This window comes from Sciurus vulgaris (assembly GCF_902686455.1).
Source record: "Sciurus vulgaris genome assembly, chromosome: 11".
Taxonomy (NCBI): domain Eukaryota; kingdom Metazoa; phylum Chordata; class Mammalia; order Rodentia; family Sciuridae; genus Sciurus; species Sciurus vulgaris.
The window spans coordinates 102,548,866-102,562,138 of NC_136472.1; the positions used below are offsets into that span (position 1 = coordinate 102,548,866).

Genomic DNA, 13,273 nt, shown 5'->3' on the forward strand with positions numbered 1-13,273 from the left:
TATTTACTCCTGTCTTCAGTGTTAAGGATGAAATATGAATATGGGATAAATATAGTATTTTTCAAAAGGACATTAGGTGAATATATGATTTAGGAAAAGAGGAACATGAGAAAATGAGAAAAGGAATGGAGAGTATCAAACATTTATATAAATACCCTAAAACCATGTATTTACTTGTACATCAAGTAAATGGCAAGGCAGAATTTTTTCAAATGTAAAAGAATATTGACTTGTACAGCAAAGGATGAGAGAAAAGAAACTATAAATATATACACAAAGATAAAATAGTCAACAATATCACAATGACTACATGAAATTCTCTACTTTTTCCTACTACTTGGCAAATTTAATTCAATTTACTGAGCATGCATCTCTAGAACATGACATATTGTCCACTAACTCATCAAATAATTCCTTTGGCTAATAAAACATTTATAGTTTGAGACATCTGAACTCCATCAAAGGAGTGCAAAGTCAAAATTGAATGCAAAAATTTAACAACACTGAAAAATTATTAAGAAGAAATTATTTCTGGACTAAATGCCATTAGGTCAACATAATTCCTTGATCTACTTCCTATATACTACAGTTAACTGATTTCAATAGTTTACATTTCCAGTTATGCTCTTCTGAAAGTTAATTGCATCAATTCATTCCAATTTAAACTTTACAGTGATGATTTGCAAGTCATTAGTAGTAGTTCACTCAGATTAATTTCTACCACAATTTTCTTTTATGTCCATTATTTCAACCAACTCTAATTTTTATAGCCAAAGGTTTTACAGAATAATTTTGTGAAAGGATTTGATGCGCCCACTAATTTTTAGCCAATAGCATTTTTTACCATGTACAGTTTTAGGCACTGTCTACTCATGATTCCTGATTAATTGAATGCATAGGTGAGAACCTGCATTACTTCATTTTTAAATTGAGTCATTTTAATTATAGAAACCTAAGGAGGGAAGAAAAACAGTCCATGATGATACCATTGATAATAAAAATAATATATAATTAGAAGTAATTTGTAAACATATTTGGAAAATGCAAATATAAAACTGGTTAAAATGGAAAATCTCTTTCTTCTAAATTAGTCAGTACAAACAGTTTTATATCCAGTTTTTCATAACAATAAAGATTTTTAAAATTAGTGAAGGTAATTCATAGAAAAATGGCAATCACTTTTATGAAACTGGGAAAGAAAAGGAGAGGCCCAAAGGTAGGGTGCAGCTAGAGATGAGGAAACACACTGAGATGGGAGGGCAGAGAACAAGCATGTGGGTCTCTGGAAACACTTGACTGAGGGAGAAGAAACAGAACTGATATTTTCCTTTCTTCCATATCTGTATCTTTTCATAGGTAAGATGCCAATCCCCACTGAAATCTCTATGCATAGGTTACTATTTTCAGATAAGCTAATTAATTAAAACAAACAAACTGAATGGAATCTGAGTCTGAAAATCTGGGCAGTTGATCCAGTTTTTGAATGAATGCATTTAAGTGACCAGATGTAGTATTTTGTACACAGAGTTTTGACTTGAATGCCAAAAAATAATTTTTTTTTTAAATTGCAGATTACTGTTTAATACTCCCAATTTTTGGTCTGCAATTCAATCATGTACTTTTGTACATGGGAGAAAGTCAGTAAATGCTGGCTGATCAACTAATCAAATCATTCCAAATATTTCAAGCTTTTAATCAGAGATTTGAGTTATTTTAACGACAAAAGTAATCTTAGAAACTGGTATCATCTGCAGAAGAAATGTGTCTTTTGGATTCTCTTTTATGGTTTTAAGTCTTGGTTTCCTAGGTTTGAATTATTACATTGCCACAAAGAGGAAATCATATCTTTTATTGTGTATAAGAAGATGGTATCACAGAAGTTTATATTTCAATATTATTCCCAACTTAATTTTTCTTCAGAGATTTAAAAATTCTATAGCACCAGCAATTTTTGTCTCCTTATATTAAATACAGATATAATTATCCTCATTATTTCAACATCTCCATGTACAGTTAGAATTAATAGAGTTTGTCTCAAATTAGAATGCTTTCAAGACATGGTACTGCTATTTCATATTAAGTTGTAATTTTTAAGGAAGATTAAAGTTATTAGTCATAAGATTAGAAATCATATGTTCTAATTAAGTTATATAAGGTAGTATAGGGTAATGGTTAAAAATATAGACTTTGAAGTCAGATTTGAGTTCCAATTTCTGAGTCAACTTCTACTATTTATTCACTTCTTTATTTATTCACTTAGTCAACTTCTTTATTTATTCACTTATTTGCCACTTTAACCTCTCCATGTCTTGGTTGTCTGAGTTACATTATCTTTAGATAATAACACCTAGTTTATGGTTCATGGATATTATAAGACTTATATGATTGATATAGATTTCACAAATACAAAAATATGCCTGAACTCACACATATACATATAAATACATTGTATACATGTTTTTGTATATACATGTACACATATATACATATATACAGAATTTAGAAAGAAAAAGAGGCAAAGTACACACTTACTCCAGCTTAGCATAGTGCCTAGGGCACAGGAAGTACTAGGTTAGAGGGGGCCTTTTATTACTAGGTACCCTAGTAACAAAAATTCTAAGGTGGGCATTTTGGTGAAGATCTGGCTGGCAAGTTTGGTATGATGGAAAAATCGAAGGTTCAAATCCAGTATATCAATTGACCAGCTACATTATTTTGGTCAAATTATGTTAACTTTCAGAATCTCAAAATTTTCAAAAGTAAAATGAAATTTATTGAAACTTTTCAGTTTGGGGGGAGATTAAAAGACCATGTGTATAAAACACTTGATATAAGTCTGACATATAGAAGATGTACAACATATATTTTCTTCAATCTTGTACTTTAACACCTTGATGTTCTATTTTCTTGATCATCAAAGTATATAAAACTGCATATAAAAATGTGCCCTTCATAAAGTTGTTATGTAGATTAAATGATTAAGCACAGTTGTTTTTCAATGTCTTTCAGTCAACAATATCTTGAATACCTGTTGCATGAAGAACTTAACATCTTTGCTAAATATTTCTAAATGCCTAACAAAATTTGTCATTCTTAACTAGAAATATTGAGAGAATTCATGTCTATTTCTATTCCCTAACAAAGTTAGTCATTTGTAGTTGTTGATTCCTTAGATCGTAATTCTTCTGAAGATCAGAGACATAGCTGGTTTGCTTAGTCTTATACACTACTGTTGCCTAACCAATTGCTTAGAAAATAGTAAGCATTAAAAAACATTTGTTGAACAAATGAGTTCAAAGTCAGTCCCAGCAAGACTCTAGGCAGATTCATGTAGGAACAGCCTTCATCTAAGTTGAAACAGCAAGCTGCCTCCAAAATAAGTCTTTCTTCCTCAGGGAGAGCCAGGGTACACTCCAGACCTGTGTTCCTGTGGACATCCTGATTACATAGTCATTTGCCCATCAAAATTACTATGTTTCTTCAACTTTAAGAGGTCCCCCAATGGGAAATATTTGCATGCATTCAGACATTGTTGTCAAAATTACCCTATTTCCCCCAAAGTCTGTGGTCTGAATTAATGAGGTTTTACTAAATTCATTTTTTTATGGTTGGTTTAACCTTTGAACAAACACATTAAAGGCAAGTGATAAAGCAGAGTAATTTCTTAGAATTGAATCTACATGTAAATTTGATCTTGTAACATTTGCACACAAGGTGACAATTTCTGATGCAGTAGGAAGCATTACAAATGTGCAGAAATCAATTCAGCCATTAGGAAAAAGCAAGAGTTGCTAGGAAACCATATTCCAAATAAGGAGCATTATACTGGTGACCCAGAGAATTACCATAAGCCTGACATGACATCAACACAAAGCTTAACAGATTTTTAAAAGCATTTGTGACACCAAATTATTAGTGCCACATTTCCAATTCAGGTGATTAAAAACTTTCCTTTCAATTACTCAAAAATTCAATTGTAGGAGGAGGAAGATAAAAAATCAAAGTGAGTTAATAACAGTGAAATATGCTTCCTAGGGCTAACCAGGTCTTTCCCACATATTTAGGATGCACGTGCATTTTTGGTACACTATGTTTCATGACATCACCAAAATGAATAAAGTCCATTCAATTTTTAAAAGAATCTACTTTTCAAACTGTACTTTCTACTTCCATGTGTTTGTATATTCACACAGAAAAAATGTTTCAAAGATAAACAACCCAACATAAAATGTCCTTAGGATTAGATGGTAAATTATACATGATTTTGACTATCTGCTGAGGGCTAGTTTTCAGAAATCACTTCAGTTTTTGTAAATTTAAAAAACTATAAAGTTACATTTAAATAATTTTAAACTTTTATTTGAGATGAGAAATGACATGTCAAGAGAGAATATCAATGAAAAACAAAATCTAAGTTATCAGTGTAGAGTGGTTAGTGTGTAGATAGTACATAATTGCCTGACAAATTATTGTATCTTGCTATTTTCATATGTAATATTCAAGCTGCTAATGTTGGCATTTTGCATAATAGCCCTAAAAGAGACTAGGTTAAATGGCAGTAAAAGATAAAAGATCTCTTGTTCAATAATGTCAAAGAAAGACAACATAGTCTAAAGATAATGGGCTAACCTTTCAAGATGGGTTGGTGAAATCACATCTTAATGTCTTTTTAGGAACAAGAAGTGGCAAACAGAGAGTTCTATACCTTACATAAACTCAGATAAATAAAAATATGAGCTGTCTAGCTGCTTGGAGGCTTCATGAGATGTATGAGGAAGAATCAAATAAAAATGAACACCATCACTAATAAAACTTTAGCCTCTTAGGACACTGTATCAGTACTCCTGGGAGAGACAAGAGACAGGTTACAATAAATAAAATAAGTTATAACTTCTTTAGAAGTATTTACCTCATAGTGATAATATTTAATAGAGTAAATTAAAAATATTTAAGACATGTCTCCACTACAGAATGTATTTACCACCATGCACAGTGGCATAGGAGCATAATTAGAGTGACTTGGGAGACTCAGGCAGGGAGATCACAAGTTCAAGGGAGGCTTAAGAAACTTATAGAGACCTTAAGCAATTTAGTGAGACCCTATCTCAAAATAAAAAAATTAAAAGGGCTGTGGATGTAGCTCAGTAGTGGAGCAACCCTGGTTGAATCACTGGTACCAAATAAATAGGATGTATTTCTCTTCTAAAAATGTGAAAGTCAAAAGACTTACCCAAAATAACACTAAGCTATTTTGCACTTTACACACACACAATTCCATGTCAATCAGTTTAGCATTGTTCTCCTCGCTTGACTTTGTTTCTTCTTTCACTAACTTGTTACTAATTTTTTCATATAGTCGAAAATCCATGTGACAAGTATCATAATAAAACTCGTCACCATTCTGAGAAATGTGTGCCTAATAAACTCTTTTTTTCATAGATTGAAAATACGACTAAAAGTCTGTGGCAATAAAATATTGGAATCACTCATGATTACAGATAAAAGCTAATTATACTAGCAGCGGAATTCAATCTCACTGACATAGCATTGCAGACATAATATAGTATATTAAATCATTATGACAACATCTTATAGTGGAATTATAAGGCATTAAGGATACTCTGTCAAAGCTCAGCTCTACAGCAGCACCCCAAATGAACAATTCTTTGATTGAAACCAATATTTTGTTCAATATCTAGAAACAATTAACCAGAGTATGATGCAATGTTCAATTCAAAAGATAACCTGTGAAATAATATAAACATAATATTTTAAACATGTAGCTTCTGCATTACAATCCATAACAAATGGGGAAAATAAACAGAAAAAAATAACAGTTACATGATTTACAGATGTCCCCACCCCAATTTTGGCCAGTGATTTGTAATTTTCAAAATAATGATAAAATAACACTAAAGTTATCCCCCATATAACTGGACCTATTTTCCCTTCTAACTTAAAAATAATTTTGAATGTAATGACTCTACAATAGATTATTTACTCCTATTCTCTTAAAGATAAATCTAATATAAATTTAAATTTCTTAAAGACTAAAGTCAGGTAAAGTCTATTCTAATAGATATTTGAAGAGGCAATAGGAAAATTTGACAATATGTTAACATGTTTTACTTAATGTCTATAGAGTGTAGTGATTAAGGGCTCTGGGAGCTATTTTTTGTCCTTTCATTCGTTATGAAGTGGAAATAATAGCAGTACTTCCTTCATAGGATTATTGTGAGGCTTAAATGAGTTACTACATGAAAGCAACTCAGAACAGTGACTGCCTTGCATGCTGTTACATGTTTCCATAGATGACATGTTTTTTTGCAGTAGCTATCTTACACACAAATAGATACTTTTGTCCTTTCTACTTAATTCCATCTGTGACTTGGGTTTAAAATAGGCATAAATACAGATTTGTGAGAGTGAATCATTATTAGTAAATTCTAATGAAAAACATGCATCACTTTGAATTTCCATGCCTAGTAAGAGCAGTATGCAATTTGCATAACCTCTGCAGGTCTGCTGACAGGGCAATGGAAAATTACTGTACCAAGACATGGGGGAGATGAACTTAGAAGAGATTAGCATAAATTTGGGGGTGCTTTTCCCCTACAGACATCTTCTGACTCTAAGAGGCAAACAACAAAAAAGCAGTACTTCTGACAGCCTTGCAGGACTAGGGAGACAAATGTTGAAGTTGTGCCAAGGGACAGACCTTAGTGAAACCTCCTTACTTCCAGGTAAGACCCCCATAGACAATACTAAGATAATAAGGGTGTACTGAAAAGGCAATGAGTGAGAAATAGATTAGTCTTTACAGAGCTCCAAATCCAGCATAAGACATCAGATCCCTAACTGCTAGAACCCCCACCTCTTGCCAGAAGCACATACATAATATCTCTGTAAGAAGGTAACTAACATCAGCCTAGGGTTCAATTATATCTATAACATTAAATATAAAATCTGCAGCACTCAATAAATAGCAAGTAGGCACACAGAAGACAACAGAATTAAAAACTATGTGAAGGAAGAGATAATGTAATAGACCACAGGGGCCCTATAGAATGGATTTAACAAGCAAACAGTTTAAGATCACTATGGATGATATATGCAAAGAAATAAAACAAAGTGAAAAATAGAGTCAGGTGAGAAATGTAAAACTGTAAACTTCCATAATCAACATTTTCATGATGCTGATGAGTTTAGTGATTTTTGACAACCAGGTGAGGGGAATAGTAGTGAGTTAAAAGACAGATCTAAGGACAGTGTATGTAGAACAAACCTCAAAGAACTAAAGGAACCAAATTACAGAGGAGAACCTGTAATCACCTCTTCTACTGATAAATCTCAGTGAGCAAATACTTTAAGTATAACCTTGTCAAAAAACCTATACATAATTTCCAGTGCCAAATAAATTCACTATACAAAATAGATCTATTACAAATGTATTTAGCCATAAATTTTACTCAAGATATTATAGTGTTTTGTGTATTATTGCTACAATGAACAATAACTTGCTAAATATGTCAATATATGCATTATCTAGGAGATTAAAAGTAAAGTCATATGTGTCTAATGGATAAACATGAAAAGAAAGAACAACTAGACTTGGTTTCTTCATATGATGTCTGTGTTGTTAATGTCTGTAGTTCTTTCTAATCTCTTAAATTTTCCTCAGTAGATGCAAGATTTATAGGTAGAGCATCTCAAATAAATATACACACTACATAATAAAAAAGTACCAATTAGGACTTTATAAACAATTATTAAGAAAGCACAGAAAATTAATCATTATTATATAATTGGTTTTTATTTTTCTAAATACAATTTCAAACTGTAATCCCATGGGAGTTAATTAAATACAGCAATATTTGCAAAGATCAAATCCTTCCTAAATATTAAGATAACAACATCCAGGTTCCTTAGCAAATAGAAACAATTATTTAAATTTAATTGGAGAAGAATTATTTCATAATATCAAAAAAATTCTGTAAACTCATTAGAAGAAGTTGAAGTTTAAGGAGCTACAATTTAATGTATTACAATACATGTAAATTGTATATTAATATTTCTGCTTTTGAGTAGGCAGTTAGAAAAAAATTCATAGCATTTCCCTAATTTGCAATTGAGATTGCTAAACACATTAGTATTACAACATGATTACACATTGTTTTTTAACTCTACTTTGTAATCTTTCTATAATTGCCTCATTATATAAAATGTACTGTTCTCCAACTTAATGAGGGGAATTTGAATTGTTATGTCTATGAGATGAAATATGATGAAAATAGATTTTTACAAAATTGCAGTCCAGAATTAAAACTTAAAACATGTGAACATAATATTCCTCAAAAGGTTTAAATTTGAAATGTTTCTTATTTTTATAATCTATTTAATCACATTTTCTAGTCAATCTTCAACCCAATTTCTCTTTCTTTATATACATATTTTTGTAAGAATAAAGTGCAAGCAGTAATAAATTTTGGCTATTTCAATCAGAATGTTTAAACTATTAGTGTAAGTTTTCCTTTAAGCACTAAAAACTTCAGCTAAAATACTTTTGTAACATTAGGTTCACAAGATTAAAAGTATGAAGTTGTACAATTTTCTACTGAAATGACAATGTAGCTAACTTAATCAAAAGAGAGAGAATAGAAATCTAATTTTACTTTTTAACTGTCTATTTTTTGTTTTTAAATACCAGAAAATCAGGTTCTCTCTAGGGAGGAATAAAAAAAGAATGGTCATAATGCCTGCATTTCCATGTTTTCAGTCAGATGAATTATGCATCATTTTAATCAAGCATAAAAATCTCTAATCACTATTTTCAAAATAAGTATGAATTAAAGTCACTGTGACTAATTTTGCATAATTTATTATACACATATAATATTCATGTGTATATTTTATAGATATTGTCTAGGACTAGCCTTTGAGTTTCATTAGAGTACTTATTGAACAATAATTTGCTTGAGTATATAGAGATTGACTGGCAATATGCTACATTGCCTGGTTACTTTTAGCACCACGCTCTAACCAGCTGAGCTAATTGGCCACACCTTGCCTGGTTACTTTTAAATGAAATAAATAAATAAATAAATGCAGGCAATTTTACAATCAATGAGTCGAAAACATTACAAATCACTTCCAAGTAATCATAGTTGACTCTTTTCGTTCTCATTTGCCATCATTACAGGATGCCTCATTGGTTTATAAAACCATAATAAAATTATCTGTTTGTCTCTCAAAATTTGAGGGGTTTAGAAAATTTTATTTTGAAGAATTATTGCAACATAAATGGCTTTACATTTTGAATAGCATAAAAACTTACATAAAATTTATATCATTTGAGTAAACAAGTATCTGTTCATATATGAACTCTACTGCAACACCCATGTATTTCATAATGAAAGATTCTTTCAAGATTGGAAATGTTCTTATGGCACTAAGCTAGAGGGCATTTCAAAATCAAATCAACATGCCAAAAAATAATTCCAAACCATGCAAATACTCTAAATTAGTAATGAAGCTAAAATTATTAAGGTGGTTTTATTATTCCAAAATCACTTTCTGAATTCTTATTAAATCTGTATAGACATTTCCTCTTCTGATTTAATAAAACTAAAATTCATGAGACAGAGCTAATATTATATCCCACAAATAAAAAATATTAATGAGCATACTATAAAACACAATTCCCATGTTTGATCTCTGGTACCATAAGTTTGCTTTGACAATGATTAAATCCATTTTGCATGTTTATATCCTATCAAAGAAAATTCAACATAGAAAAACAATCCAAAACAGTAAGACAGCCCATCTGGTAAATGTAGAAATGTAATGTCTGATACAAATGTGTGGACTTGCAGTTTCCAGCAAATCTGAGAAAGTATTCCTTTAGTTTGTTTGTTTGCCGGGCAGTGGTTGAAGTGCCTGCCATTCATACACTTGAATAACTCATAATTTTGCCCTGAGGAAATATAATCTAGATTTTTCTCTTTAATGCTCCAAACTTTCCTATTTTCACTACTGATAAAAATGGTCAGAAAACACTACTCTTTAAAACTGTCAAAAATAAATATAAATAAATACACGCACACCACACACACACACACACACACACACACACTAAAGAAACAGTAATAAATGAACAATTCTGCACTAGGTTCATTTTCCCTATTACACCCTTTCTCTTCCCATCGTCTTTCTTTCCCTTGAGATTGCTAAACACATTAAACACCATCTAGAATTTTGTCATTCATTCCTTTTCTTTACATTTTTGTCATCAATGTACGCATTTCAAAATAGCTTTTATTTTCATTTTGCCAGTTTTGAGCTTTAATTAAATAGAATAACACTATATAGTTTGTCAAAGGTGGCTCAATGTTTTTGGCACTCATACATGTTATGTTCAGTACCTGATATCATTCATTTTCCCAACTGTACAGTTTAACGCTAATGTAGAAATATATATAGCTTACCCATTCAATTGTTGGTAGATATTTGAGTTCTCTCCAATTTAAATAAAAAGAACTGCTATGAACACTCTTGCATGTGACTTTTGCAACATGTGCACTAGTAATTCCCTTGGGCAACCATCTAGGAGAGGAATTTTTGGGTTGGGGAATATGCAGAAGCTAAACAGTCCCAGTGCCAAATGAACTACTATTTATACTGCCACCATCTGGGAGTGAGGTTTCCTGGGCTCCAGATCCTATCAACAATGGCACTATCACATGTTGAAAGGTGCACCACATTGGTAGGCAGCAACACTATGTCATGGTGTTTTTAATTTATATTGATCTGATTACTCATAAGTTTAACCAGAGAGACTTTTATTGGTTATCTATCTTATGAAAAATATTCAGCTCGTTTGTGCTTGTCTTTCTACTCTCTTTAGGTGTACTTTGATAAACAGAAAATTTTTAAGTTAATGTAGTAAAATTTATACATATTTTCCTTTAAGAGCTGTAAACTTTTTATGTGACTATCTCACAAAACATTCTTCCCTACCCCAAGACAAAACTGAGAATGCACTTATAACTTACCTGGAATTGATATATGTATAGATTTATAGAGAACCAATTTCTGTTTTTTTCCACATGGATAGGCAATTGTCCCCCAAACCATTTATTAAAGAGCCCATTCTTTCTCTACTAATCAGTGCCACTTTTAGAATTGTATCAAGTGCCATTCTTTTCTTATATAGTTAGTATGTGCTTAGAATACCTTTTGTAGAATTCTTTTGAACTGCTGAGTCTGACAACTGATCAATGTCTTTTACCATTTCCTTCTATGTCTCTATTTGGAACCCAACTGAACATTATTCCATATTTCCATCTCTGATTCTCACTATCACCCTTGCTGTGATTTAGTGACTTGGTCATTGATAGAAAGTTCTTCCCTTTTGTCTAATCCTTTCTTCTTTCCATAGTAATTTGTCTTCCACATATCTTCTATTTTGAACCATTTTTCATTTTTCTTTTTCCTGGATCCATGAGTTACCCTAGTCATTCCTCATTGTCCTTAAGAACCTGTCTAATCCAGATTGATAAACTAAGTAAAAATTCAAAGGAGAATTTCCCCCAACCTCCAGTTAAAGGTGTATTTACTACTCATACCGATTGCTCAGAGGGTTACCTGAATTGGCCTTCCATCAGGTGTCAGCACTTCTTCAGAAAGTTCCATCATCTTCAAGGCCATCAGAGCAATGGGTTTGGCATGGCAGAGGCTTTTTCTGTGGAGTCCAGCAGCAACACAGTATGCATCACCTATTGTTTCCACCTGCAGCAATCAGACAAATCAAATGCAAACACTATGAAAATGAGCCAGAAGAGAAATGATTAGTTATCTGCAATCACAAATGTTGCTGAAAAAACATGTCAGGCAAACATCAATAAATTAAGCAATTAGACAACTGAGTGTAATCACAGCAGAGTTTGCAAACAGTCATAATCAAACACTGACATCTCACTCCAGGGCTGTTCATTATCACCATAGATGATCACTGAAATTAGGAGCAACTGGGATATGAAATAATTATCCCCCACAAAAACACTGTTAGTATTGTTAGTGTTTTACCTAGACAATTTCCAATAATAATAACAACCTTTTTAAGAGCCAATCTCATTATCCTCAAATTTTCAACAGTCCTTCTCTGCAAAGCATTGTTTTCCAATATTTCCACCTTCCCAATTGTTCCACACCTTTACCAATATCTGTAGTTTGTTGTCAGGTCTGATCTTACTTATTCTCAATAATTATGCCCAACATTTCTTGGATTTATACTCCATACCATTAATTGTGTCAAGCAGTATATACGCATTCTCTCATTATATTTTCAAAAATATCCTAAATGGAAGAAATTAGTAGTAGTTACATTTGAGAGATGTGAAATTGAGGTACAGAGATCCATCCAAAACTATATAATTAAATAGTTAACAGGTACAGGGACTTTTCTGAGCCCTGTTTTAATTTTCTTGTTAGTATTCATGATGACTGACCATTGCTGTTGTTAAATATTTAAAATATTCATCCTATGTTAAAACCCCCAAATTTCCAAAACATAAAACATGACATAAAAGTTAGAAATAATGTATCTTCAAAGTAAAGTTCTCTAATTATCCACTGAAGATCTGGTGGGTAAAATACTCAGTAGTTCTAATATTATTAATTAGATCAAAATGATAAATATTGTATTAAGTGCCCCATATCACCTTTTCTGTGAAGCCCTCAATGGTCTCTTCATTAGTTCTTAGTAAAAGAATTAATCTTTATTCTGTTTCAATAGCACTTACCATATATCTCTGCTGTTGCATTCATCATGAGCTATACTCAGTATTTACTCATATATAAACAACATGTATACCCAGGTAAGTCATGATCTCTTTAAGGATGGTACCATATATTTTTCCTCCCTGTATTCATGTTTAGTATAGTGTCTAAAATATGGTTATTTATTAAATATCTACCAAATGAATAAGTTAATTAATTGTATTAACTGTGGTTACAATACCAATCTAATTATTTGCTTATTTTCACCATTCATTTATGAGCACCATGTAGATCTCTGTCCCATGTATGTATGTGTATGAAAAAATACCCAATGACTCAATGATATTTTTCCATGAATATAATAAGAATTACAAAATATCTATTAGGATTTAATATCAATAATTCAATTGCATGTGAATGCATCTAACTCTATAGTATTAAAGATAAACTACCTTAAACAATTTGAGCACTAACTTAGAAATATTATGAGAGCACT

General features: G+C 31.6%; 1 protein-coding gene across 1 annotated transcript in view; it reads right to left on the reverse strand.

The window, feature by feature from the left end:
• Positions 1-13,273, reverse strand: part of GUCY1A2 (guanylate cyclase 1 soluble subunit alpha 2) — a 302,312-nt gene that overhangs the window by 70,404 nt on the left and 218,635 nt on the right. The window contains exon 6 of the mRNA XM_079101610.1: positions 11,644-11,787. Within this exon, the coding sequence (XP_078957736.1) occupies positions 11,644-11,787 (144 nt within the window). The remainder of the gene's footprint in view (positions 1-11,643; positions 11,788-13,273) is intronic.